This window comes from Nannizzia gypsea, genomic scaffold (genome assembly GCF_000150975.2).
Source record: "Nannizzia gypsea CBS 118893 supercont1.6 genomic scaffold, whole genome shotgun sequence".
NCBI classification, from domain to species: Eukaryota; Fungi; Ascomycota; class Eurotiomycetes; order Onygenales; family Arthrodermataceae; genus Nannizzia; species Nannizzia gypsea.
In genome coordinates, this window is record NW_003345196.1 from 789,388 (window position 1) to 817,299 (window position 27,912).

The window sequence follows — 27,912 nt, forward strand, 5'->3', positions numbered from 1 at the left end:
ATCATCACGAGGATTGAGGTCGCTTTCCCCCGCTGAGAGGAATATGCTGTGGTACCCTCCCTGATACACCGGGGGACTGTTACTAAATCATGGTCTAGAAATGATACCCTAGTAGCCTGCCTTAAGTTGCTCTGATATACCCCTTTTTGTTAATGGTCCGGGATATGACGATTGGCCATCTATCCATGGCCTCCTTCACCGTGGCCTGCCTAAAGTACCAGGCCTGCAACATATCATGAATATCATGAACAACAATGAAGTGATCATTTTAGTGAATATCTTGAAAACCGAGGCATGGGAGAGCTTGGTTGGCTTCAAGCAAAGCTAGGCTATCGAAAGCACTCTCCCCTGAATTATTTTTTGGCTAGCCATCTCTTCTCCCTTTCCTTCGCCTCTATTTGTATCTTGCCAATATTAAACCCCGAGCCCTCCTTTCTGCCTACTGCGTAACATGCTTACTCAGCAGATATGTCAAGGTTTCCTCTTTAGGAAAACGCAATGACGCTTCATCCAAAGGAAGGCGAGAAGCGTTAAAAGATGGCGAACCACGTTGAAGAGAAGCGGCTCTTCAACATGAATCCTCCATCACCCAGCCACGATGACGGTGAAGCTCTGTATTCTTACCTGTGCATATACAACTTTCAGAAAGTCCTGATGTGCTTGACGATTACGCTGTCCAGCGGCGATAATGCCATCTTATGGTGATGAACTAGAGACGTTTTTATTTCCCGCAGGCGGGCCCTCTGTCGCAATCTTTACTTCCTATATGGCACCCGAACCTCCCAGGCGGTTAACCCAGTCTCCTCTTATCGCCACAGCTTCTCCTGCTGAGACTGAACCTTTTGCTCTGTTTTTGCCAGCAATTTCCCGCCGAAGCCAACGTAAAGCTGCCACTTCTAACAACGATGTGTTTTTGATCCGGAATCTTGAAGAACCTTCTGGGCCGAACGACGACCCAGGTTATGCCACAGCATCCTATCAAACCACGTCAATGCTGTCTTATAACACCCGGAGTTCCCCAGACCGTTTTTTACCTATCAGAGATCCGTACAGTCCATCATCTTTACCATTCAGGCTGTCCAGAAACCCGGTTTTACTCTCCCCAGTTGAACGTTCTCGGCGGCTCCGGGACCCTACAGGCGTCTTTGCATATCCGCCACCGCATGCCATTCTAAACAATAACGAAATTGGGGATCCTAGAATAGTACCTCACCAACTGCCTCGCTATATAAATCATGGCCTCCTTAGCGAACACCCATCCAATCCTGGTGAGGTTGCGCCAACTAGAAGGGTTAGAACTCATGCAGTTTGGAACTTTCAAGGCAGTATAGGAACCGGGCCTTCCCCTTGCAATGCGGTTTCTAATGGTCGTGGGGGTCTTTTTGGGAGCGGGACAGTGGCCCCTCTCCACATCGCAGATTTTCTCACAAACAGAAGCCAAGCCCAAGATGATCTTGCATATGAATCGCGTCTTGCTTTTGCTATAAACGTCGACCAAGCAGCTCGGGTCCTAAATTCAACGCCACAGAAACCTCTTCAAGAAAAATTCATCCCGTCGTTCAATTCTCCTATCAGGTGGAGTAATGGTGTCTGGAAAACTGACGATTCACGATCGCGTAAGTTTTGGAAATAAAAGGAAGATCAAATCCTTCCCCGTGAAGTAATTCCTACCTTTTAATATTGTTATTTTACTAATGTATTCTACAGCCTCCCCTAAGAAGCAGGCCGCCAAGCCACCTCGTCCAGTGCCATCAACTCCCTTTCGTGTTCTAGATGCACCTTTCCTCAGAGATGACTTCTACTGCTCTACCCTAGCATATTGCTATACAGCTCGGGTACTTGCCGTTGGCCTTGGACACAAAGTGTATATATGGTCTGAAGGAACACCAGTGAAGTATCCTCCGTTCAAGGACTATCCAACTGCGAACTATGTTACTTCATTGTCGTTCTCATCATATATGGGCGGACATAGTATATTGGCCGTTGCTCGTCAGGGTGGCCAAGTTACTTTATGGAGCACTTTCGACTCTGAACCCCGGTTTGAATTCAAACTTCCTCATGGAGCATCTTGTATCTGTTTTAAAGGATGCACCACACGTAGAACATCAAGCCGGAATGGGTTGACCTCAGCTGACATGGAAGAGCTTGCTATCGGCGACGAATTTGGGCAGATTTGGTGCTACTCCGTGGAATGGACAAATGCAAAGTGGAGGAAACGGTATAATTGGGACGGTGCGGTAAGGCTTCTCGCAAAAATTTCAGCACACACGCAGCAGGTTTGTGGTGTGGCATGGTCTCCGGATGGGATGTACTTGGCCACTGGTGGAAATGACAACATTTGCCTGCTTTTCGACTTCGTTGAACTTATCAAGAAGACAGAATTCGAAGGGAGCATTGTTAATTCACATGAAAAGACGAAAAGCATAACTGCCGGGTCTGCCCTTTCTAGTAGGTTATGCCTACTTCAGTCCTACTTCCACTGTGGAAATACATGTGGCAGCACTTTGTCTACCGGAACAGGCACACCGGAAACAGGCACCCCTTACCCTGGCAAAAGGAGGCCTAAAGATTCATCCTCAGCAAACCCAGTTAATATACCAATGGGCTCGGAGAAGCACAAATTCACACATGCTGCTGCGGTTAAAGCAATCGCCTTTGCCCCTTGGCAACCATCTCTTATGGCAACAGGTGGCGGTACAAATGATCGATGCATTCGATTTTTCCATGTTGTTTCCGGCGCATGTCTAGCTATCATTAATGTTCATTCACAGGTAACCAGTTTGATATGGAGCAAGACCCGTCGTGAGATAGCTGCAACCTTTGGCTACGCATCGCCTGACCACCCATATAGGATAGCTGTGTTTGCATGGCCGAGCTGTCAGCAAGTCGTCGCTATACCTTGGGTGGTAGCCATAGGTCATGAACGATTTGGAAGTTTGAATCCAGGAGACTGCGGCCGCGCACTCTGCGCAATCAGTTACCCTGGTGGTCCAAACGAAATGGCTCGTCAGCTAGCTGAACCTGCATCCCGCAGAGGTTATGGTCATGGTCCAAATAGAAGTGATACCGGCTCAGAAGACTCCCAGTCTTCCGCCTCGAACAAGGAGGGAGATACATGGTGGTCACGCACGGCCGAAGAAGGATGTATCATTGTGGCATCCAGTGACGAGTCGGTAAAATTTCACGAGGTTTGGAGCGGGACACCTAAAAGTATCGCTGGCACCAGCGGAGTACTAGGTGGGAGCGCAATCTTAGAAGGCTTGGAGGGGATTGAAAAGGAGACGGAGATTATTAGATAGGACGGGTAAACGCAGTTGGTTGGTAGTACGATGCCCCTAAACTCATCTTTGTCACGAAATAGCCCCTGCATCCACTTTGGGCGTCGGGCGTGCATGTACGACGTCTACTACACATTTGGAACCTAAGTACACTACTTCAAATATCATTAACTATCATCGTTGCTGCTGGATAGCTATAGAGAAGACTGTTGTTTTCCCCCATCGAATACCACCCTAATTGATTTGGTAGACGTAAGTACCTAGCCAAACAAGGCCCAGGGCCCGGAAGAAATGAAGATTGACAACTTGATGCAAGATATTGATATTTTTATAAGTCCATGGACACAAACAGGAGATTTGCAGGCAGAGAGACAAGACATGATAAGCAAAGTAGCAACTACCCACATTAATTTCTCTCCCATGGTCTTGAGCAATCGCAATCGCCAAATGAATACATGCCAAAATAAATAAAAGGAAAACATAATCCAGCCAATGGAAAAGGCGCAAAAAATAAAGCCAGGGAAGACAAGAAGCAATTCCATTCTATACGGGTTCTTTTTATCTCCATTTATTGAGCTCCTTTTTTTTTATATCTCCGCGCTCCAGCGTTTAGGAGATAAATCACCTCACTTCCTCTTCGATTTTGTAGCAGGGGTATCAGATACGTCGGACTCTTCTTCATCTGAATTAGCAAGGAACTCCAACAAACTTGCTTCCTCCTCGTAGTTTGGCTCTTCGTCGCTATCTTCTTCTTCGTCATCATCTTCACCTTCACCATCATCAGAAACTTCTGCCTCGTCATCGATAAGTTCCTCCTCATCATCTTCTTCATCGTCTTGATCCTCTCCTTCATCATACTCCACACCATTTGTCATGGGCATATCTTCATCCCCTTCCTTGTCGGCGAACATGTTATCATCTAGGATGTCACGAGCCTTCTTGTGACTGGACGCATGCTCGCCTTCAGTAATAAGTTGCATTGCTTCATCTTCATCTTCGTCTTCGTCTTCAACAATGTCCTCCTGTCCCTCAACGTAGATTACTCGCTCCTCATCGGGGTCAATAACACGGCCGTCTCGACCTTGTAGGCTTTGTCTCAATGTGAGTTGGGCATCGAGCATATCCAGTTTGCCCTTTAGAAGTAAAAGAGAAGGTAAACTTGCCGAACGCTGTTCCATGACTTTGAACAGTGAGCTGATCTTCTTGAGGACATCTCGATTGGAGGCAATGGAGCCACCGTGGGCAATGCATGTCCATTGTACCCACATCAGTAGATGTCCGTACCGGCCTGGACGAGTGGACAGACGCTCGGCTAGCTTTTGCAACAGAGTAGCTGCAAGAGACGAGTCAAGACGTTGAACAGTTGTCTTTACAATGGCCATGTCTTTAGTGTGGAAGCAGGATTCTAGTAGAGTGTTGTCGTTTGTTTTGAGGGATTGAGAGAGGACGGTCGCTAGGGAGAGACCGGCAGGGAGCTGGTGGGACTCTGCGGGGAGAGCTTTTGATTGAAGAAGCGAAGTCTTGTCCATGAAATCTGCGGAGACACTAATGGTCTGGGGAGCAGAAGCTAATAGCTCACCGAACGAGGGCTCCGCGGCATCATCCGCATCTGTGTGATCTGCCATTTCGACATCTTCATTAGTGGTCGTTAGGGCGTTAGAGGTTGGGTCTGCATCATCCAATTCTTCATCTGAATCATTATCTTTGTCCGAGGTTTCGTCCTCCTCTGCCTCATCGTCGGTCCCTTCTGCGAATCCACCTTGCTCGACAATAGCCTGGCTCTCATCAACATGACTCTTGCCTAAATCCTTAACACCGTTCATCATGGCGTTACCAATGTTAGAAGATGATTTGCCGCGCACCAACTCGGTTTCACCATTGTATATCAGCTCCTGCGTTGTTTCATCAAGCCATGGTATCCTATCAAAGACCAGGTCTATGCCTCCTTCAACCCAAACAACCACAAGGTCCGCACCGTCAAAGCACACGGAGACCACGGGAACAGGGGTCCGTGTTTTATCAGGTTTAACTAGCTTTATGATAGCGTCTGGTCGACGGGTCATGGACTTTCGGAGAGACTTAAGACTCGCGCCACTGGTACCGGACGCAGAGCTATCACCAAATTGATGGAAAGGGTTAGAGAAGATCTCAATCGCGCCGTCGCGAGTGACAACAGCTAGCTGTTGTTTCTGGCCTGAGTTCTCTGTCTCATTGCTCCCCTTGTGAGAACCAGGGTATATGGTAACTAGGTCGATTTCTTTATTTGCAACCAATGAGCCAAGGAGCTGTTTGTTTTGGGGGTTGAAGACATTGACATAGCGGTCAGAATCAGAAGCGAGGAAGGGGCCCGATAAATCGGTGTAGTCGGTGTTAGAGGAGATGAGCGAATGAACTATATCCTTCATCGAACTGAAGGACGGCTCTGAATCGCTAGTCTCATTGTCTGGGTCGATGAGGTAGGGCGTTTGAGAAGCACATAGCACTGGTGGGCTTGCTGGTACTGGCCGAGCCAGTGCCGAGATGGAAGTGGACGGTAAAGAAATCACACTATAACCGAATTAGCCCTGAATGCCATAAAATAGCGCTTTAAAGGTATACATACCGCACGATGTCTCCCTTGCGCAAATTCCATTGTACCAATTTCCCATCGCCGCCAATACTCCACCCTTCCTGTGCAGGCTTCTTCGGTGTGAATTTGAAATCTCTGACTCCCTTCTCATGCCCTCCAGCAAGAACACCAGTAACCTTATCCTCAGCCGGGCAATACATCCTAATTTCAGACGTACTCGTACCGAATGCAATAACAATGGCACCCGCATCATCTCCAGCTCCAGCGACCATACCATTGACACCGGAATGTCTCTTGCGCCTCTTCTTCATGGGTTGGTCACCCCGCGAAGCTTCCCCGTAGTATCCCCAGTCCAGAGAGGTAACTGATTCCTTGGGGTTAACCGCATGCTCGCACTGGAGGCGGCCTGAAGAAGTGCTATGTATCCGTACATGGTGCGCATCTAGACCCTGGATAACGGATGCAAAGAGCGCCAATTGGAACTCAGACGGAGAAAAGGCCGAGCGGATTATGGACGATTTCTTGACTGTCACTGTCGCAGAGGCCGTGGAAAGTGCAGCGGTAGAGGATATCCTCGATACGGCTCGAGACGAGCTCTTCTTCCCCATCTTGGGCGGGTTGTATATATCCTATGAAACTTTGTAGTATATCAAGACAAATGAACAAGTTTTCCAAAGTCCATCGGCAGCGTCAATGGGCTGGCTGAGCTATAGGCAGAGTGAATGTATCCCGCTCCACAATGCCTGGGAGACCTTCTGACCTGCGTTCGTGGTCAACGAACTCGCTTGCTCTCGATGTCTTTTCGTTTCCAGCTTCAACCATTTTTTTTCCTGCTATAAAAAAAAAAAAAAAAATTAAAGGTGATACCACGTGAGTTTAGCCGTTTTGGGCTTAGCTCAGCGAAGTTTGGGCCATGCGGATATATATAGTGCCGTATCTCCGAAAGCTTAGTCAAACTTGACATCGGCATCATCGACTGTACCTATTACATAACACACACGTGACGATGATTTGGCTCTCTTAAAAGATGGACGCCGCTTAATCTTCAGCTCTTTTCTCCCTTCTCTCTGATCCTCATCCGTTCTGCATTTCTTGTCTTCACAAAGATGTCGACAGCCTTGAAAAATACCGCCTGTCGGCTGTGCTATACCATTTATCATCACTTCATCCGACTTTCTCTCATGCGGCTCTCGATGCTGCTTTATACGGCGAATTTGCTGAGCCATCCATCTATGCATCAGAGTGCTCCGCGGACAAGCTCAAAGTACCCTCGTTCAAGACCTCGTTTTTGAATGAAAGGCCTTGCTTATATGACATGGAATATGGAGCTAGCAGACCCGGAGCAATCTATGCTGTGTCTACCTGCTGTCGCTCTTCTTTCAACAATACGGAGTACAGCCAGCTAGAAATGGCGAAATACCCATCACGTGATATGGAATTTCCACGTGACCCAGGCAAAGCAAAAACATTTCTGACATAAGGGGGCTCCAACCACCCCCTATGACGAAACATGTTACGGGAAAAATTCAATAGAGTGTGCGACTGCCATGAAAAGAAGAAAAGAAAAGGACCAAGATGAGAGGACACTGCAGATGATATTTTATGATCTATGCTGCAGGACAAGAAACATGCATCTGGGCCGGTCGAGATGGCCATCGCCGTGTATGGGAGCGGCCGACGCCTGCTGCTATCTGTATATCCCACAGGCAGCGTCACAGCAGAAGCAGAGATCAGAGACAGGAAGAAAGGAAGCAGCAAGCAAAGCAAAACAAGGAGGTAAACAGGGCGTATTTCGATACAGCGTAATATACGCAGGCAACTACGAAAAACACGCCTCAGCGGGCGCGTTGATACGATACCGTACTGTGTCCTTTCAAGTAGACGTCCCAAAACAGACAAGGGTGGGACCGCACTAGCCAATGAGGGTGCGACGCGTCATCCTGTAGCCAATCAGGGGAGAGCAAATCTCCACCCCAGGGACCGCCCACATTAGTTCGGCCATCCGAGGCTAGCGGCAGGAGGCTGCGGTGATTTCCCAGCAGCGCGAAAGAGGCCCGTACTTATAAGGATTCCTCGCACCCCCCCCCTCCTTCTTCCGACCTTCTTCACTCTTTTCACGCTTCTTGCTCTTTCTCGCATTGCCCCCGTGTTCTCGCCCCTTCACACCCTTGTTGCCACGCACCGCGATAAAAGCCTGACTCCGCTCACGCCTCGCTGGCCCACACACGACTGACACGTCACACACTACTCACTACGCTACACCCACCGCACTTTCTCTCCTTACGCGCACGCACAGGCTGCTTCTCTTCCTTTCTCTTTCTAGAAAAGAAAAACTTTCTTCTCTGTCTTAGTAAGCTTTACTGCTTATCTAAGCATTCATCTGACTCATCGGAGTTTAATTGATAACGTAAGCACCTTTTCCTTCTTTACCTTTCAGTTGCCGCCGCGCCTAAGTTCGCGCCAACCACGGTTGTTCCTCCAATCAACCGCGGGTCTCCGGATAAGAAGTGACGATATCGGGCGAACCCGCGGCTATAAAAAGGACTGCCACCTTCCACTCTTCCTCGACCACCCAAGCTTAACCTGACCTCACCCACCACTTGAACACGCTGGACTTCACAGCGCAAGAAAGATTCATTTGCCCACCGCGCACTCGACACTGATTGATACCTTTTGCCCCTTCACAGGAAAAGGTATATATCTTGGTTCAAGGTATATATGCTTGGCCCGCGTTTTTTGAGTTCTATTCTGATACCCTACTGTTTGCTGTTCTCAGCCTCCACAGACTAGCGAAGAGGACAGCCTTTCACAATAGCTGTGTTCCTGCTATCCTCTGTGTGCTTGTATCATACACTTTACTGTAGTATCTTTGGATCAAGTGAAGTGCTCTATTGTTAATACCCAAACTCACTGTCCTCTCGCTCCTTCTATTGTTTTGTTTCTGCCACTTTCTCTTGCCTTCTGTCGCGCTTTATCCTGGCCTCCTATTTTATTTATTTCTTTTCTGCCTCAAAAAATTTGAACTCATGACTTACTTTATACGTCTGCTTGCCAATAGTTATTTCTTGCCAACCACGCGCCATCAACCACCACCAAGACATATCCTCTTCTAAATCAGATCCTTAATATCGACTCTTCACTCCCATCGTCACCTTAGACGCGTCATATCACGAGCCATAGCCCCTGGGTATCCATAAGTATGGGAACCCCGCCAAATGAAGGCACCGCAGCTGTTTCAACCCCTCTCCAACTAGATTCACAGCCCCGGCCTGATGTGCAGGCTGAAGCCAATACCACAAGGTATGTTGCTATTCACCCGCCTTTCTCATGACCTGTTATTTGTGTGATCTCGTGGATGACTAACGCATGCGACAGTGAATCTAGTTCAAAGGGTTTGCCGGACAAGACTAAACCAGAGCAAGCGGAAACTCCCGCAGCAAATGGCACTTCCCAACCAAAGTTAAACGGCCATTCATCCATATCAAACGGTCTTGGATCAAAGCCAGAGTCCTCAGCCGTACACGAACCCTCCCCGGCTGACCTACTATCCCCTGTTGATCAGCCATCCAACCATAAAACTGCTGGTGTGGAATCGGAGACGGCGGCTCTACATCTAGGCGAGGCTACCACAAGCGAGGTTATGAATGGAGATCCGAAAAACCGCCCAGTCGTAGACTCTACTGATGTTGATACCAACATGGGCGCGTCAAAGGATGCCGCTAACAAGGGGGATACTGCGAATGCGGACATGGCAATGGATCAAGATGATGAGAATGATCCTCTTTTCTCGTCAACCCAAGATCCGGAGCCAGCGTCAGCTTCAGAACAAGCTCCAGCATCTAACCCGGCTCCAGCCGCAGAGTCCACCCCGGTTCTTTCTAAAGGACAGGAGAAGGGAGAGCAGGATGTGGACCATGACATGGATGCCGCCTCTGCTCCAGTGGCATTAAATGCCAAGCCATCAGAGGCAGAGAACCCTGCCGTATCTAAAAAAGCGCCTGAAAGCGGAGAAAAGGACAAAGAAGACCACGTTATGGAGGATGTGTCTGAGCCAGCCCCATCGTCTACTGGCGAGGTATCCACTACAAAAGTTTCGCGGGAACGCGAAGACGACGATGATGAACGGGCGGCAAAACGTACTAAAACCGAGGATATCAGCTCTGATAACCCAGTGACTGAAGTTTCTGTCCTTCCCCCCTCATCTTCCGGCGAGCCCGCCGCTCCTAAAACTCCTGTCACGCCTGCCCATGACTCTGCAAATGGCATTCCAGATATACGTCAGGATATGACCAAGGCTCAGTTGAAGTTCTTCACCCGCACATTCCAGAACTTGAAACGCCTTAGTGATGCCCAGATGTTCAAATTCCCCGTTGACATAGTTAAGTTAAACATACCCACTTACTTTGACTTTGTCAAACAACCAATGGACCTACAGACCATGGAAGGCAAACTGAAGTCAGAAACATACCGTACACCACAGGATATCATCGACGACTTCAAGCTCATGGTTAACAACTCGAAGGTATTCAACGGGCCCGCGCACGTAGTCTCGCTGGCAGGTGATCGTTTATATGAGAACTTCCAAAGACAAGTTAAGAAGATGCCTGGCCATGATGAGCCTGACATCACTCCTGCCGAGAAGAAGAGCAAAAAAGTTGCCACTATGCCGACTAAAACACAACCACCCCGAAGAGAGACACGGCCTCCTCCTCCAACCCCCCCACCTGCTCCAGTCGCTGCTGCGCCCGCTCCTCCGCGCGCCAGCAATGCTGGATCACCAACATTTGCATTGGGCCCAGAAGGCCTTCCCCTAATCCGTCGTGACTCGACTACGGTCGATGGCCGACCGAAGCGATCTATCCACCCGCCCAAAAATCGCGATCTACCCTTCTCCATGAAACCCAAGAAAAAGAAGTTCCAGCAAGAACTGAAATTCTGCCAGGAAGTGCTTGATGAACTGCACCACAAGAAATACTACGCGGTCGCCTCATTTTTCTATGACCCTGTCGACCCAGTTGCCCTCAACATTCCTACCTATCACAATGTAATTAAGAAACCGATGGACTTGGGAACAATGAAAAGCAAGCTAGCGACCGGCCAATACGAAAACGCAAAGGAGTTCGAGGCAGATATGCGCCAGATTTTTAAGAACTGCTATAAATTCAACATTGTCGGTGACCCCGTGTACACTGCTGGAAAGCAAACCGAGGAAATCTTTGATCGTAAATGGAGCCAAAAGGCACGATGGTTGGAGGCGCACGAACCTGCCTCAGGCCATCAGTCAGCCGGCACATCTGACGACTCTTCTGAAGATGAAGAAAATGAGAGTGATGATGAGCAGGAGAAACTAACCATGCTGCAAAAACAAATTGCCGAAATGTCAAAGCAAGTTGAGGCAATCACTAAGAAGAAAAAGACACCTCCAGCCTCAAAGAAGCCCAGCAAGTCCAAGGCTAAAAAGGAAGGGAAGAGAGGTGCTGCCGGAACGGCCGGCAAAAAGGATAAAAAGAGCGGTGGCTCAAAGGCTAAGAGTGAGAAGGGTCGTTGGGTTACATACCAAGAGAAGACTATGATTTCAAACGGAATCAGCAGCCTGCCGGAGCATAAAGTCCAGGAGGCATTTACTATCATTCAGAAAAACGTGCCTTCTCTTCAGGTATGCGCTATCTCTGGTTTCTATTCCGTTTTCCTAATATCATATTACTAACAATGTCTATATAGGGAATGGACGGGTCCGAAATCGAACTTGACATTGATGAACTTCCCAACAATGTGCTTGTGACTCTACTCAAGTTCGTTAAGCAACATGCACCTGCTTCTGTCTTGGGTAGCTACGAGGAGCCAAGTGAACCAGAGCCTCTCCCTTCCTTGCCTCCACCAAAACCCAAGAAAAGCAAACCTATGAACAAGACAGAGCAAGAAAAGCAAATTCGTTCTTTGCAGAGTAACCTGTCAAAGTTCAAAGGCGGTGCTGGAGCTGGGGTGGCAGCTGCAGGAGGATCTTCTTACGAGCAGGGTAAGTTTACCAAAGCTATCTTACCCTTGGCTTAACAGTCGATCCTTGACGTTGAAACTAACTGTTTTATGTTGTAGCTACCAAGTCTGAAAGCAGCGGTGACGACGAAGACTCGGAGGAGAGTGAAGAAGAGTAAACGAGTCGTTACGTCTTGCAGGCTCCTGTACTCTTCTCAGGACAGGCGAAGCCAGACGCTCACTTCATCAACTCTTTCTTTCCATTTTGTATGGGCAGGATTATCATCATGCTGAGACCACATCACCACCTTCTCTCTCGTCTCTTCTCTCCCAGCAATTTTCTCTTCCCGTCACAATACATACATATATCATGTATCTATTAACAGGAATAAGAAGTTCCAACTTCACGCCAATCAAAAGAGGGTTGCCACGACAAGTCGACAGCCCAATGTCCAACGACTCAATCATCCCCCCCTTTTCTCCCAGGGCATACCGTCATCCTACCCATCCGAACAGTCTCCCTCAATCATCTCAGCTAATGTTCATGTAATCAATTAGACTCCATCCCCGTTTCCTGTCAGTGTCAGTTCAATCCCCCCCTTTTTTATCCTTTTCTCCTTTTCAACTCAGCGCCGAGAAGGGACTTGGACATGGAATTCATTGCATCTCGTCATCGAGAGCACTCCTTCCCTTCCCGCCCACTTGTATGTGTCTATGGAACGTTTTGTTATTGTCTTACTTCCTTTCCTCCTTTCCCTTTCCCCGTTTACCCGGAGTTTTCGATGTTAGGTTTGTCTAGTGTACTTTTGGGACTTACCTTGCTCTTTTGTCAGCTTGTCTTGCCTTGCATTTCTGTTTACTCTTCATTTTCTGTTCTACTTTTTGCTTTACCTAATTTCTGGGGTGTTGGCTGTTGTTGTTGTTGTTGCCCTCCGGGGAGTAAACGGGCCTGATGAAGCCAAAAACCATGAACTAAAAGGTGTATCAAGACATTGTGATGTACGATTATGATAAAATTGACAATGGCTATTAATCAAAATCTCCTGTTCGGCGTGTTGAAGTTGCCAAAAGTTGGGTGAAAGTTGTAACTCAAATACTTATATTTCATAAATTCTCCTGTAGTACTTGGTTAAATGATTGTATCATCGTATGAGTATTTATTTAGACTTATAGTTTATTATTAAGCTGTAAATTACTAGAATAGGGAGATTTTTGCTGACTCATTAATACTTAAATCACATGACATCCTTATTGTGATAAATTAATCAGCATAGTCACGTGTATAAGAACAGACGATGACATAATAAAGTAAATCTTATCAGCCGCCACCACGAAATTTCAAGATAGAAAAAGAACGAAAGCATTTCTCATATTGATGATATTGATGATACGTTTGGTTTTCACAGCCTCGTGTATTGTCAAGAATAAACGGCATCATCATGGCGGACTCACTTTCTATCTACGATGAGATCGAAATCGAAGACATGACCTTCGACCCAACTCTGCAAATATATCACTACCCATGCCCATGCGGGGATAGGTTTGAAATAGGCCTCGCAGACTTGCGCGATGGAGAAGAGATCGGTATCTGTCCTAGCTGCAGTTTGATGATCAGGGTGATATTTGATGAGGTGGGTTTTATCTACTTTGGATATGCGCTATGGGCTATGGCTAACATATGTTTGGGTAGGCTGATCTACCAAAGGACGATAGCGGCAACAATGGCGGAGTGGCTTCTGCTATAACTGCGTGAGTCATGGAAGGGAAAGAATAAATTTCGAAGAAAGATATGGCTTGAAATACCCCGTTATTACTCTGATTGAGACTGCGAGTCAACGATGCGTGGACAAGGCCTTGTTCATAATGCACTCTACCATTTATCGTCCACTCCCTTCGTGGAAACATATCGAGCCATGCTACGAGTGTAGGGCGAAAGTAACCAGCTCCGATGCCCGGCCTGTCCATGCAGGGATACACTGTTGATGGGAAGGCAAGCTGTTATAGGGCCTTCTGAAGATTTGCAACTTCATGTGTCTTGAGGCAGTTCATAGAATGGATATGGAAGAGGGCTGAAGAAGCGAAGGAGGAGCACGAGCCTCCTTGGAACAAAAAATGCCGTGTCATTCAGCAATGTGCCGTAAGCAGAAATAGCATGTACATGTACAAATGTGATTTGATCTTCACAATTAAACAACGTCTAGCTGGAATCCGACCAGTTCAAGTGCAAGTAGCCTTGCATCAAACGTCTTTTCACTCGTAGACCTTTGCCCTCATCTCCAGGTTCAGCTCTGCGTTCAAAATATCTGTCAGATTTGTCCCGTCACGAAGGTATATCCACTGTCCACCGACGTATTCTCTAGTGCCTTCTTTCTCGGCCATCTCGTCGCCTTGAAGGACCCAGTCGAACCGCTTGGGGCCAGAGATGGGCGAGCTGAGCCATATCTGCTTATTCGGAGGCTGCTTGTTGAGAACGTAGGTACCGATTCCGGGGACAACAACATTGAGAACTCCGGCCTATGTGGAATACGGGTAAGTAAAAAGCTGCTCAATTTTTCAATATGGTATATCCAACTGAAACTTCACGTACACTGTATTCGGCTTCTACCTCGGAGCCTTGCTCTTCCTGGGTCCTCTCTATCTCTGCCAGCAGTGCATTGATATACTCCTCTGAGCGATCACGGTAGTCCGGTTCAGATATGTATGATGGTTCAGTGGCCTGCTTTACCCCGATGTAGTTGGGCTCAGGGTTTGGCGGAGCAGGATCTGAGGAACCCGGTGTGATCCCCTTGAACGAAGCAGGCGACGAGCAGAATGATCTCCGTGGAATTGATTGCGCGATTGTAGGACGGGCTACCCTTGAATTTGTACGAGTTGCAGCGGTTGTGATGCGGTTGTGATGGGCACGAGATGAGTAGAGAATAGAGCGAAGAGCTCCTCGGCTGCTAATTTTGTATAGCATTGTGACGAGAGCAGAGTTGTACCTTTTCAGGCGATAGTATCGATTGGTTCTTCGTATGGTGTAAAGTAATCAACGGGCTGTTGCTGGTGAGAAGTTGACTTTGCTGGTGGTTGTTGTTTTTGCCAGTGGAGAAAGCCGAAGCTCGAAAGGTTGCGCAAGATGACGTCGATGCACATCAAACCACCAAGACCCAGCTTCAGTGTCTCACGCTTCAACAACCAACAAGAGGCCACACTCCTGTTTAATGGAGATCCACTCGAATCTGAACTAGCAGAGCTGAGTATGCTTGAGTATGCCCTGAGTATGTGGATATAAGTTCATATTATTATCAGGCCATTCTTGCATTTGGGACCTACAGCCTAGTCGATGCTCAAACACTACGCCCGCCAGCAAATCTGTCTTACCACGCGCTTTCAGGGGACTCGGGCATATCAGATCTCCTATTCTAGCGGGATGGGTAACTTTAGACCTAGACGGGGCGGCGGAAGCCAGGGGAACAGTGCGAGTAGGAGCAGCAAGCCGCCGTTGACGCACTTCCTCTGCATACCCTTGGTCAACGAACGGTCGATATACCAGCTAGAACGCTCCTTGACTGAGTTCAAATCGTCAATACCGCTTGTCTCTCCTCCTGGTCCGGCAGCAGGACATGCCCCGGATACGCCGCTTGTGCCGTATGGAGCTCTACGGCCGCTGGGGACGTTGCATTTCACGCTGGGAGTTATGAGTCTAACCACTCCGAAACGGCTGGATGAGGTTCTGTCTTTCCTTCGTTCTCTTGATATAGCATCCATAATGCAAGAAGTCGAGCAAGACGCCAAACCCCAGGATCAAAGTAGTGCTAGGGAACCCCTATCAATCGACTTGGTATCACTGCATGCCCTTCCAAGAGCCAGAGCTGCAACGATTCTGCATGCGTCACCGTTGGATACTACGGGCCGTCTGTATCCATTCTGTGTGAAGTTGCGAGATATGTTTATTGAAGCCGGTTTCATGCATCGTGACATGGTGAAAAGCAAACCTAGTAATAGAGCAGCTCAAGGTGAAAGCTCCAGAGACAATGAGGACTCAGATGGAAATGGAAAAAACGAAGACCAAGAGGAGGCCGCAGCAAACCCAAGTGTTCCAGAGGGCAAACCACGTCCACTGCTTCTCCATGCAACTATTGCTAATACCGTTTACCTTGGAAAGCGACGGCAACAAGGCGGGAAAGGCCCAAGGGGCACCGACAAATCAATACTGAAATTTGATGCAACTGAGTTACTGGAGATGTTCGCGGGAAATCAGCATAAACCACATACTACCGGACCCAAGGACGTTAAGGGTAAGGGGCTCGAAGCTGATCGTGAGCCGTTCACATGGGCGAAGAACATTCCAATTGATAGGATATGTATTTGCGAGATGGGTGCAAAGCCGGTATCTCATAACGAGGCAAAGGGTGGCCCAGTACTCGGACAGGAATATAGAATGGTCGAGCAGCGGCAGCTTGATTAACTGATTTTGGCATAATGATTGAATGATATATCACAATTTACGGGTTTGATGATAAAATAGTGAATCGAAGAATGGACATTAATCCTATTTAAACCCATCTCCTTCCTGCAACCCACATAGTGTATGTTCTACCTCACACTGTTGGCCCTTTTGAACACGGTAACTCCATGAATGCAGCCCCATCAAGCAAACGCCGGGTCTTTTGAACCATCACTGAAAACAGCGATAGACAAGACCTAATAAATAAAAAGGTAATAAACAGGTGAAAAAGAATCGCATATAGCCAAAAAGTTTTGTGTGTCAAATATATTCAAATGTTTCGTAGTGTCAGCTCCAAGTAAGTCACCCGATGACATGTTTACCGGACTCTCCCCATCAGCGTATCAGGGCCCATTTCAACAGACAGTTCGGCAGCCTTTGCCTTGATAGCGCTAACCATCGATCTCTCAAAGTCGTCTCTACATCGTAGGACAGCTTCGACCCATGAAAGCTGTAGATCCCAATACTCAGTTTTGAACCCTTCATAAACAACCACAACACCAGCCTTGTCGGCCTCAAGCAATCGAACAAGCCAATCGACAAGTCTCCATCTATCCTTGATGCCGCCGCCAAAGGAGTCAGGGAATTTCTGGAAGAAACCAAAGACAGTGAGGATATCGTCTTTGAACTTTTCGGTGTAAGGGTCTTGACGGCGGAATTTGGCGCCCTTGTTGCGGACACAGGAGAGGTAGTGGACGAGTAGTTCGTCGGAGATTTCTTCAACGAGAATGTCACGTAGAGACGGGTGGAGGACAGAATGGTAGTCGCTTATGTAGTCTTCGAAAGTCGAGATCATGCGCTTCATGGCGAACTCGCCGTACCACTTCTGGGTGAAGAATTCAGGTAAGGTGGTGCGGAAGTCGACTGAGAAAATCAGGTCGATGAAGACAGATATGCAGTGTGTACCTAGATCGACGTATCCGTCTCGTAATATAGAGACTTCGTTGGCTGCTTGGGCAGTTAGGTATTTGTCTGTCACAAGGGGTTCGAAGTCACGGTTGAAACGGGTCAAGTGGCCGAGCTGGCCTGATGCGTCGTTGTCGTCGATACAAGCGATCTGGTCGTTGGCGACGGCGATGAGCCAGTCCTGGAACTGTTGGAGACTCTCGGGCTGATCGATAGTGGGCGTTTTGTACTTTGCGCATTCTTCGTCGAGCATTGTCTGCCACATCGACTGGCGGGTCTTGAGGGAGCGGAACATGGCGTCTACCACTCCCTCAGCGACGTCTGTACGCTGCGAGGCGCCGGCCGCCAACAGCTGTTCGTGAAGCATGCGCCACATGTCTCCGAGGGTCTTTGTGCGGAAGTATCCGTCTGGGTTGGTATCGAGCGAATCCATGTCACGGTCGAGGAATGCCCGCTTGTCGGTGTTGAACATGCGATCCATCCATTCATCCAGGGCCTTGACGATGAGGTTGCGCCAGTCTTGTACGAGTTCGCCCTCGCGGTCATCAAGGACGTTGGGGACGAGGTCGGATGCCTCCCAGCCTAGTTTCTTCATCTTCTTGTAGTATTTTTCTGACCAATTGATGATGGCCAGCATGTTGGCAGCCGGCATCTGGGGGTCGTCGACGAAATCGATCAGCCAGTCATGCATCATGCGGTGGTATATTTCGGTGTATGTCTTGAATATCTTCCACTTCTTCGGCACCAGGCTCTGCATCCCCTGTTGGACAGTAAACAGATCATTGAAGAACCACTTGAAGCTCTTCTCCAGCCTATCCGGGTCATCTAGGAACTGTTGTTTCGAATCTTCAAAGTTGGGCTGAGCGTACAGCTCGATGCTCTTGAGGAAGTTCTCCTTGTATCCCCTGATGGTCTTGGGACCGATGTTCATAGACTTGAACCTGCTGGCGAGGTATTCATGGTCCTTCTGCGCATCCTGCAGGGCCCTGACTTTGGCATCATTCTTCTCTTCGTTCGCGATAACGACAGCCAGCCTGACGACCATGCTACGGTTATCAGACTGGATGAGCGGGATGATATTCATGCAGGCCGTGCCCAGATGGTCGTCAAACCACTCAATGGCCGAGTCAAGTCCCTCGAACAGCTCTGTCAGCGTGGCCTCGCTACTCTTATCCTTGGCTCTGCGTATCTGGTCCATGGCTTCGTCTCTGAAATCCCGAAGACGAGAGATGGCCATGTGAACGTTCAGCAAGTTAGGCTGGTTCTCCATGTCCATGTCGTCTTCCCTCAGCATCCGCTCTACCTCCGCCACGTCCGCGTGGAAAGTCTCCATGCCCTTCTTCATGAAGAGCACCGCTTCAAAGTTCCGCTGTATCTTAGCCAGCTTGTCTATCTGTGCGAAATCACCGAGAGCAGACTGTGACTCGGCCCAGAGCCTGTCTATCCCCTGCGGTCCCATCTTTGCATCCATGATCTGCCGTCGTCCCTCGGCCAGGTCAGCCAAACTCCGCTGAACGAGCTCGAGCTGGTCCCGCAGCCCTTCTCGCAGTTGTGAATCGACATTCTCTTTTTTTCTGGTATATTCTGCCTTGAGCACTGATATCTTCTCGAGATCTTCGGGATGCCGTAGCAGGTCCTCTAGACGTGGCACCACCAGGCCCCCATCCGAGCCGTTCTCGTCAGCCATGTCTGATGTAGTCGTAGATGTCGATGAGGATGCTGACGGTGATGACGACCTCGTCGAAGCAGGCGGGGTATGTAGAATCAATTGGGGTTCACGGTCAAGTTCAAGTTTGCATGGGCGTTCAATATCATGGTAGACTGGTGCCTGGACAGGAGGAGCAACGTAGGGCTCAGCAGACGAAACCGAGTCGCTGCTGTAGCTGGTCAGGGGCGGCGTGAGTAGCGGAGGCTCAGGCGAGACAACAGTCACTGTTCGTAAAGTCGACGGTCTTCTAGGAATGGCAGCTCTAGCAGCTTTCCATCTAGAGTTCTGCTGTAACTGTTGCTGTGGTTGTTGCTGTGGTTGCGGTTGTAAGGGGGGAGGACAGCGGGATGAGATGTTGATATTGGTATCGACCGGCCGCCCAGCACGCCCAGGTATGTCAGCTCTAACTATCTCCTGCTGCTGACTTTGTTCCAGTGGCTGTCCCTCGAGTAATCCCTGAAGCTCTTCGTGCCGTCGACGTATGCGACTCGACCTGGTGCGACGTATCTGCGTCTTCTCAACAACGCCCTCCACGCCAACGCCAACGCCAGCGTCCTTCTCAAAAGCAGCTCGTCTTTGCGCCACAGACGGAGTCGACCCTGGCAAGAGGCTGAGCCGGACTTTGCGACGCTCGTTCATCGTTCGCCAGCTTCGTCCCTAAGAGAAAAAAGCAATAAGGCCCGACGGCGTCGCTTGAGGCGGACAATCGATATTCCGTTATAATTTTCTCCAGGACGAGACAAGGACGGACGGGGGAGACGGGAGCACTCGCTGACAGCTTCAAGTTGGGCTTGCACTGGTCAATTGCACTTTTGAGCGGTCGTTACGAGTGAAGAGACGGCAGCAGTCGTGTTGGTGTGTTTATCTCGAGGCGAAGGTCGTTGAAGCAGAAGTTGAAGCCGGAATTGAAGTTGAAGCCGACGAGCAGACGAACAACTCGAACGACCAAACGGCAAACCAACAAACAGACGGACAGACGAGGAATCAAACCGGACTGGACGTGACGGGGCGTTTCAAGGACGATACAATATAGACGGACGAAGCAGAGTCGAGAACAACCCTGCCAAAGACCGCTGGCGCATCAACGATAACAGCACTGCACTGAGCGTTAAGCCTTCAAGCGTTTCCGATACAGACACGCAACGCAATCAACCGCGCAATCGAATCGAGCATCAGACAGACATCCAGTCTATCGACCATCGAGATCGAAAAAGAGGAGATAATAAAAAAAAAGGGACGGAAAACAGTCGATCGAGCAAGCTTGTATATCAGCACTTAAACCGAGACAAAGACGAGACGAGGGAGAAACTATCCTTGTCTACCTACAACAACACAACACAACACCAGCTTTTCTTCTACCTTGCCCTGCCTGCTATACGCTTACGCTTACGTATATTGCTGAGTGTGTTTACCATGTCGTACTTCCGCATCACCCTGCTTCGGTCCGCCATAGGCCTGCCACGGCGCACGACAGGCGTCCTTCACGCTCTCGGTCTCAAGAAGCGAATGGCTACCGTCTTCTACCCTGTAAGCAGGGACGTGGCCGGTCAGATCATGAAGGTCAAGGAACTTGTTGCTGTTACTGAGGTTGATAGGCCGTTGAGCCAGGAGCAGTTGCGGTTGTCGAGGAAGCCTGATCCGGGATACTATGTTGAGAGGAGCGCGGAGGAGGTTTGGAGGGAGAAGAGAGAGACATAAGTAAAAATGATGTTGGACGGTGCATGTATTATAGATGTATGTATTGATATCTTTCTTAATGAAAGGGTGTTTGGTTCTGCCTAGGTGAATGGGGTGAATGTACAGGTGTGCAGAGTAAGGATGGAAATAGCAATATAAACACCAACAGCCCGAGGAATATACAAGTTTTTGTTTTCTGAAGTTAGAGCCACCAATAGTAGGGTAGGGTCAGTATCCAGTCCGTCAATCCAGTAGAGTAGAGAAGAGTAGAGTAGGTTAGTTGACGTAGAGAGTATCGAGGAAGCCCTCTGCGAGACGACGAACAATGCTCTTGTCTGGAATGCTTCCTGCAACACCGTACAAAGCGGATGTGTCACCGCGCTTCTTCTCGACTTTAACGCCCGCAGCCCGTCTCTGCTCGGCCTTGAGCACTTCCTCTCGCACAACGGTGGTAAGGTCCTCAATCAACTTATCTACTGCCTTGGCAGTAGGCAAAGTGAAAGCAACGTGCATTGCAGGTGGGGACTGGAGAGCATTCAAGTGCCATCCCATATTGGACATGGCGTCCGCGATGTCATAGATATCTACTTCGAGGGTAGATGAGGCGAATCCAACGACACTCACCATGGGTTTGCCAACTACTTCAAGCGTCGGGCGAAGAGCTGGATCCTGGCGAATAGCAGACTCGAATTTCCTCGCTGCGTTGATGATCTGGTGGCAGCTGTCGATGTAGCCTGACTCACCTACGGCCATCATACTAGCCCAGCATCCTGCAATCAGGGCGCCGGGACGAGAGCCGGCCATGGAAGGGGAAGCGTAGACGCCACCGGGCCAGTTGGGCATGACAAAGTACTGGTATGTACGGTAGGAGCGGTTGCGGTAGAGCACGACAGAGCTGCCCTTGGGAGCAAAGCCGTATTTGTGGGTATCGACGCTGATGCTGGTGACTCCAGGCAGACGGAAGTCAAAGCCCCCTTGCTCTTCGTAGGGGGAAGGGAAGCCAGACTTCTTGAGGAAGGCGATGACGAATGAGCCCAGGCAACAGTCGACGTGCAGGGGGATCTTGTAAGTGACGGCCAGACGGGACAGGGCTGGGATGTCGTCTACCAGTCCGTGGGGGAAGTTGGGCGCCGATCCGACCAGCAGCACCGTGTTTGGGTTGATGTGACGGCGGACGGCAGAGACGTCAACCAGGTAGTCTGGAGCGGGACAGGCAACAGAGTGCAGCTTGATGCCAAAGTACTTTGAGGCCTTGGTGAAAGCCGCATGGGCAGTTTCCGGCACAATCCTATCATCGTTAGTCAATATATCTATCAACGGATATATAGGGTATAGGCATACATCTCGGGCTCGGTGACGCCGCGCTCAGCATAGGCCTTTTGGCGAGCAGACAGGCAGGCCATAAGGATAGACTCTGTGCCGCCGCTAGTAGTCACACCAGCAGATCCCTCCGGTCCATGAAACAGTGACAAAACCTATACCGTCAGCATGTACCTATACATATATACATACATATATGTATATATAGGGGGAATATAAATATAAGGTGTGGTGACTTACTATGGCAACAACCTCAGCCTCCATCTTCCTGACACCAGGGAAGACATCAGGATGAATAGGATTGGTAACCGCAAACCGTCCAAAGGCCTCCGTCTGCAGCTTCAACAGCTCCTCTCCGCCATGGTAGACTGCACCACTGACCCGACCCTCCTCCCACATGGTATGCTTCATTCCACCCAACTTGTCCAGCTCAGCCGCGACCTGTTCATGCGTCATTCCCTTCTTAGGCAGACTCATGAACTTGAGCATGCCGGGTTCCTGCGGGACCAGTTTCTGTTCGAGCTTGGTCAGGGCCGTAGAGACCTGCTTGTCGACTTGGGAGCGGACGCCCGGGGCGCGCAGGAAGAGGGAGTAGCAGACCAGACGGATGTGGGTGAAGAAGTTGCGTAGGCTGCCGAGGATGCCATGGCCGCGGAGGTTGTAGAATGAGCGACGGAGCAGGCGTAGGATGAAGACGAAGAAGACTATATTCCGGGCTCTAGAGGGTGTTAGTAGGGGTGGTAGATACGTGGTATGGAGGTTGTAGGTAGGGGACGTACATGTCGAAGTTGGAGAGGGTGAAGACGGCGCTGGAGGACGAGCGGGCGAAGGACATGAGCTTCGCCTGCATCGCCATGGCCATGGGCAGCGCCTGAGCCATGATGACTATCGTATGACTGTGGTATCAGAAGAGTGTATGTTCCTGTCGGTGGTTATAGGTTTGTCTGTTGTAGGGCGTGGGAGTGAAGATGTAGGCAGGTAGGAGTTCGGAGGTCGACGTCAACGAGAGCAAAGCCGGAGCAACTGAAGACGCCGGCTCTCCGCCGTGTCAATCACTTAAGCAAGCAGCCAACTAGGGCGTATGGAGTCCGTCGGCGTCCAGACAGGCTTCTCTCTGGCTTCTCCTCTGGCGCTGAGCTGGCTTGCTTGCTTGACGTTGACTTTTTGGCCTGCGGGCGAAAGGACGAGCTGCAAGTTCCGAGGTTAAAGTAGCTGAAGTTTGTTAGTGGAAGAAGAAGTCGAAGCAGAGGCAGAAGAAGGCGCTTTACAGGGACGACAACAACAAACAAGATGCAAGTAGAGAGTAGACGATGGTTTTATAGATTGTTATGGATAGTGACAGTCAGTAGTCGGCGGGTGGTTGAGAATGTGAGAATGTGAGAGTACAAGATGGCGAGAAGATGAGACGAAAAGCCAAGAGGAAACATGTGAAGAAGCAGAAGATCCTAGTAGTTATCAGAGAAGCTAGCTATTACGACGGTAGAAGCAGGAAGTAGAGTAAAAAGGTAAGTAGTCTAGTTCTATTATTGAGACAGTAGTTGTACAGAGGTCAATGGCTAGAGATAGAGGTAGGGGGAGGAAGAAGTAGGGGAGAGAGTCTAGCCGGTGACCTTGTAGATGCACTCGGCAAGACGCTTGACGTTCTCAGAGGTGATGCCGGCAACAGAGATACGGCCGTCCTTGGTGGCATACACGGAGTGCTAGAGAGAGTTAACATAGGTCGAAGTAGTAGGAAAGTAAAGGAAGAGACTTACCTCCTTAGCAAGCTTCTCCATCTGGTCTGGCTTGAGGCCGGTGTAGGCAAACATGCCGATCTAGTCGCAGTTAGTCTGAATATTATTCTATGTGATGATAATGGTATGGATGTATGTACCTGGGAGGTGATATGGCTCCAGTCGTGCTTGCTGCCGAGCTTCTCGAGGTTCTCCTTGAGCAGGGCTCTCATCTCGATGATGCGGTCGGCCATGGCCTTGAGCTCAGCCAGCCACTGCTCGTTCAGGGCCGGGTCGTTCATGATGGCGGATGCGATGCGAGCACCGTGGACGGGGGGGTTAGAGTAGAGCGGTCGAACGAGGATCTTGATCTGCGAGTCGACGCGCTTTTTCTCTTCGGCGGATGCACAAGCAACGGAGAAAGCTCCTACTCGCTCACCATAGAGGCCCTACCACCTATCAGCAACGGAAAAAGCTATATCCAAGTGAAAAAAAAAGGGCCTACCATGTTCTTTGCGAAACTCTGGCACAGGAGTAGAGGCATGTCCTGCTCAGCAAAGTATCTCAAAGCAAAAGCGTCACGGTGGATGTCACCACTAGCAAAGCCCTGATAAGCCATGTCGAAGAAAGCAAAGTGGCCCTTCTCCTTCATGACCTGCGCAATCTGCTTCCACTGCTCCTGGGTCGGGTCGACGCCGGTCGGGTTGTGAGCACAGGCATGCAGCAGGAAGACGCTCTTCTCGTCTGCGTTCTTCATGTCCTGCAGCAGGCCATCAAAGTCGAGCCCGATGGTTTTCTGGTCGTAGTATCTGTACTTCTCGACGGTGAGGCCGGCATCCTTGAAGACGGCAGCGTGGTTGGCCCAGCTGGGCGTGGGGATGTGGATGGTCTTGGAGTGAGGGTAGAAGCGCTGGATGAAGGCAGCGGCTACGCGCAGGGCACCGGTTCCCGAGATGGTCTGGGTGATGGCTACGCGGTCGTCGCGGATGAGCTGGCTGTCGGCTCCGTAGGCGAGTTTGGCTGCGGAGGCGGTAAAGGCTGGGATGCCGGTGATGCCAGCGTACTCCTTGTCGAGGCTGGAGGAGACCACCTTGGACTCGGCGGCCTTGACGGAGGGCAGCACGTATGGCTTGCCCTTGTCGTCTCCTACACATAAAGTATTAGGACTGATCTCTATGCTGTATAGGTGTTTAAGACCTACGGTAGGCACCCACGCCGAGGTTGATCTTGTCCTTGAAGGAGTCGGCCTTGAAGGCTTCCGTGATGCCCAGAATGGCGTCCTACTGTCTATTAGCATCTATATTATAGATTTACTGCCCCAATTGAGGTGGTCTGAGGTGGTCTTTAGGTGTCGTGTGTCTTACTGGAGGTCCCTGGGGCACGGCACCCCAGGTCGAGGACTGTCTTGCACCGGCGACAAGCAGGCGTCTGCCCACGACCGCCCGGCCAGCTATCCGAGAGAGCATCTTGTAGAAGGTAAATGTGAAGCTATAGAGAGGGAGAGCAAGCTAGAAGAAGTGGCTAGAGAGAAGATGGGCGCTGGTGGTGGTTTAGCTGGTGGTTTAGCTGGTCAGAAGCCAAAGAAAAAAACAGGTGGTCGGAGCTAAGAGAGAAAAAACGCCCTGGAGATGATGAGTTGCTTGGCTGGAAGAAACAAGGGCCGGGACGATGCATGGCAGCAGATGCATGGACGCGCAGAGTAGAGCATGGCCAGACGAAGATATTCATGCATGTAGTAGTAGAAGTAGTAGACATCGATGAAGTAGATGTAGACAGTAAATAGGAGTAGACATAGTACTGGGAGAGGTGGATATGGAGAGTAACGACTCCTCCTGTATCATCACCACTGCGACTCCGTACTTACTTACTACTTCATCTACTTCCAGCACTGACAACTGCTATGACCTGCTATGACTTCCGCCAGTCTTGACCACTTACTGACCTCACTGACCCGACTGACTTTACTGACCGTCTCTGCGTCCCTTTGCCTTTATCTTTGCCTTTCCTCTCGGCTTCTTCTCGGCCTCAGGTCCCGTCCCTTGACCACCATCCCCGGGAGCCGTCCATCGTCCCATCGTCCCATCGAGCATCATCGAGCATCCTTACTTACTTCGACTACATCTTAGACCAATCCTTACTCTATCTGGTCGCATCCTTACTATCTAGGACCATCTTAGGCTATCCTTACTATGTAGCCATCCCTGACCGGTCCTTGTCCTCCTTCATCGAACCTCTGATTTGACTCTGCGATCAGACGCGAAACAGCCACAGGGTCAAAGCCATGAGAAGAAGCAAAGAGTGAAACTATCGTCTTGCTTCCTCGTCTTCGTCTCTTCTGCGTGTCCATGTCCGAGCGCAGGGCCTTATCTCTCCCTCTCTTTAGTTCACTACCTGGGCAGCAAAAGGAATATAGCCAGTCGAAGCTAGTTGAAAGCCAGTTGGGAGCCAGTTTGTTCGACTTCTGCTGCTGCTTCTCCGCGAATAGGGTCAGGCCAGCGTTCGGAGAGCCTTCGTCGTTGCTTTTTAAGGGCCCTAGGAAGGGAAAGATTAAGACGTGGGAGAATAGGGAAAAGCCAGCAGAGACGCCACTGCAGATGGTGCATCTCCATCTGCATCTGCATCCCCGTCTCCGTCTCCATGGACTCCTTTTCCTTTTCCTCGAGTCAAGAGTCTAAGTCATGGCGTTTGGGACTAGTCGGTTGTCGATGCGATGGTCGGTGGTCGGTGGTGGTCGGTGGTGGTCGATGTACGAGGTCGAATGGGATGGAGATGGGATGGATCAACATCTTCGTCTCTTTCTTCGTCTCTTTCTTCTCGTCTTCGTCTCGTCTGGCTTCTTCGTCGGCTTCTAGAAACAAGCCACGTGTGTGACTCCGCTAAAAGGGCTTAAGAGGGTTGGTTGGTCCTTTTCTCCATGGATGACGATGCTAAGATGACGGTAGAGATGACAGGGAGTACTAAGAAGGTACTTAGTAGTTACTAAATAAGTGAGTGTTGAGCCTTGGGACCCCTGGCTATATCAGACATGATAATAACGAAGATATACAGACGCTGGCTTCCACGGAGCGCTCCGTTCTACAGCAACTGCCGTCCCAGTGCATGAGGAGGATGGCTGCTCTACTGGCTCGATCGCTCGCTTCGACCAGGGCCAGGAGACGAAGATCACTTGCTGCCACCCATCTTTGCTTCTTCCGATGAAACGGGCCTTCCTTCTGCTTATTCTTCCTTCTTCCACCTCGTCTTCCTCGTCTTCTTCGTCTTCGTCTTGTTCTTCTCCGGCCGTGAAACAATGGTGCATCTCCAGATACGGCTTAGCCACCACCACCACAGCATCCACACGCCGCCGCCCCGACCTTCTTTTTGCCCTTGGGAAAGCCAGTGGCGAGCTGAAGAGGGCCCTTGATGGATAAGGAAGGTCATCGGAGAGAAGAAGACGAGAAGCAGACAGGCAGAGAAGAAGAGAAGACCACGATGGTGATGATGAAGAACACGAAGAAGAGAGAGTCAAGGGAGAGGAAATAAGCATCATGCATGCGCTGGGGAGGGTGGACCATCTGTTTCATGCCATCCTTGCCCTGCCTTGCCTCTGCCTCTGCCTTTGACTTACACTTAGCATCTTTACTCTTCCCGAACCGAAGTTGGCTTGACCTCGAGCTGACATGGGCTGTTTCCACCCTAGAAGCGCTAGAAGGGATGGAAGGGTGGGAGTGGCTGCCGGGCCTGGTCTGTCTGTTGGCTGTTGGCTGTTGGGCTGGTACCTAGTGAAACGCCGGAAGGACAACCAGATAATAACCAATAACTAATAGAGATGGAAAGGAGAGAAGAGGAAGAAGAGAGAGTCCATGAGTATCTACTCTCTACCTCTACCTCTACTTCTCTTCTTCTCGTATCAACATCAACATCACGATCTACTTCGACTTCTTCTTCTTCTACCTCTACCAAAAGCAAGCATCAAAGTCAACCAGAGTAAGAATACGGCCGTGGTCAAGGCCATCCCATCCCATCGTCTGCTTATTTTCTTCTTCTTCGTCTTCCTCTTTGCTTCTTCCTCCTTTGCTTTTTCTGTCTCCTTTTCTTCTTCTTCCCTTCTAGAAGATCGAGTCAATAACTCCATCGTCCTTCTGCTTGACTTCTTCTATTACTCCATGGTCAAGGGTGCATCTCCATCGTCTCTCTCGTCTCCATCCGCGCCATCCACCGCGTTTCACCTTCTTCCCTTCGGCTTCTCGAAGGTCTTAGCCTGGCTTAAACTCCTTACTCCTTGTACTTCCTCTCCTCTG

The 27,912-nt window shown here is 49.8% G+C and overlaps 10 protein-coding genes across 10 annotated transcripts; 4 read left to right on the forward strand and 6 right to left on the reverse strand.

Annotated features, from left to right (window-relative positions):
- Positions 1 to 688: 688 nt before the first annotated feature.
- MGYG_06895 (meiosis-specific APC/C activator protein AMA1) lies at positions 689 to 3,299 on the forward strand (the record flags this gene model as incomplete). Its single annotated transcript, XM_003170857.1, has 2 exons — positions 689 to 1,616; positions 1,708 to 3,299. The coding sequence occupies 2 exons, from the start codon at positions 689 to 691 to the stop codon at positions 3,297 to 3,299; spliced, it is 2,520 nt and encodes an 839-aa protein (XP_003170905.1).
- A 605-nt stretch (positions 3,300 to 3,904) lies between these two features.
- Positions 3,905 to 6,455, reverse strand: MGYG_06896 (U3 small nucleolar RNA-associated protein 5; the record flags this gene model as incomplete). The annotated part of the gene is made up of 2 exons (XM_003170858.1): positions 3,905 to 5,825; positions 5,881 to 6,455. The coding sequence occupies 2 exons, from the start codon at positions 6,453 to 6,455 to the stop codon at positions 3,905 to 3,907; spliced, it is 2,496 nt and encodes an 831-aa protein (XP_003170906.1).
- Positions 6,456 to 9,046: 2,591 nt separating this feature from the next.
- On the forward strand, positions 9,047 to 11,999 carry MGYG_06897 (bromodomain containing protein; the record flags this gene model as incomplete). The annotated part of the gene is made up of 4 exons (XM_003170859.1): positions 9,047 to 9,147; positions 9,223 to 11,503; positions 11,569 to 11,863; positions 11,941 to 11,999. The coding sequence occupies 4 exons, from the start codon at positions 9,047 to 9,049 to the stop codon at positions 11,997 to 11,999; spliced, it is 2,736 nt and encodes a 911-aa protein (XP_003170907.1).
- A 1,260-nt stretch (positions 12,000 to 13,259) lies between these two features.
- On the forward strand, positions 13,260 to 13,573 carry MGYG_06898 (diphthamide biosynthesis protein 3; the record flags this gene model as incomplete). Its single annotated transcript, XM_003170860.1, has 2 exons — positions 13,260 to 13,451; positions 13,511 to 13,573. The coding sequence occupies 2 exons, from the start codon at positions 13,260 to 13,262 to the stop codon at positions 13,571 to 13,573; spliced, it is 255 nt and encodes an 84-aa protein (XP_003170908.1).
- A 497-nt stretch (positions 13,574 to 14,070) lies between these two features.
- Positions 14,071 to 14,779, reverse strand: MGYG_06899 (frataxin; the record flags this gene model as incomplete). The annotated part of the gene is made up of 2 exons (XM_003170861.1): positions 14,071 to 14,334; positions 14,408 to 14,779. The coding sequence occupies 2 exons, from the start codon at positions 14,777 to 14,779 to the stop codon at positions 14,071 to 14,073; spliced, it is 636 nt and encodes a 211-aa protein (XP_003170909.1).
- A 453-nt stretch (positions 14,780 to 15,232) lies between these two features.
- MGYG_06900 (hypothetical protein) lies at positions 15,233 to 16,270 on the forward strand (the record flags this gene model as incomplete). The annotated part of the gene is made up of 1 exon (XM_003170862.1): positions 15,233 to 16,270. One exon carries the CDS (start codon positions 15,233 to 15,235, stop codon positions 16,268 to 16,270), a length of 1,038 nt encoding a protein of 345 aa, XP_003170910.1.
- Positions 16,271 to 16,628: 358 nt separating this feature from the next.
- On the reverse strand, positions 16,629 to 19,562 carry MGYG_06901 (hypothetical protein; the record flags this gene model as incomplete). The annotated part of the gene is made up of 1 exon (XM_003170863.1): positions 16,629 to 19,562. The coding sequence occupies one exon, from the start codon at positions 19,560 to 19,562 to the stop codon at positions 16,629 to 16,631; it is 2,934 nt and encodes a 977-aa protein (XP_003170911.1).
- A 1,314-nt stretch (positions 19,563 to 20,876) lies between these two features.
- MGYG_06903 (sphingosine-1-phosphate lyase) lies at positions 20,877 to 22,800 on the reverse strand (the record flags this gene model as incomplete). Its single annotated transcript, XM_003170864.1, has 4 exons — positions 20,877 to 21,888; positions 21,942 to 22,075; positions 22,161 to 22,638; positions 22,700 to 22,800. The coding sequence occupies 4 exons, from the start codon at positions 22,798 to 22,800 to the stop codon at positions 20,877 to 20,879; spliced, it is 1,725 nt and encodes a 574-aa protein (XP_003170912.1).
- Positions 22,801 to 23,518: 718 nt separating this feature from the next.
- On the reverse strand, positions 23,519 to 25,098 carry MGYG_06904 (aspartate aminotransferase; the record flags this gene model as incomplete). Its single annotated transcript, XM_003170865.1, has 6 exons — positions 23,519 to 23,620; positions 23,675 to 23,734; positions 23,794 to 24,081; positions 24,138 to 24,778; positions 24,834 to 24,912; positions 24,997 to 25,098. 6 exons carry the CDS (start codon positions 25,096 to 25,098, stop codon positions 23,519 to 23,521), a joined length of 1,272 nt encoding a protein of 423 aa, XP_003170913.1.
- Positions 25,099 to 26,295: 1,197 nt separating this feature from the next.
- On the reverse strand, positions 26,296 to 26,930 carry MGYG_06905 (hypothetical protein; the record flags this gene model as incomplete). The annotated part of the gene is made up of 2 exons (XM_003170866.1): positions 26,296 to 26,508; positions 26,679 to 26,930. 2 exons carry the CDS (start codon positions 26,928 to 26,930, stop codon positions 26,296 to 26,298), a joined length of 465 nt encoding a protein of 154 aa, XP_003170914.1.
- Between the last annotated feature and the right edge of the window lie 982 nt (positions 26,931 to 27,912).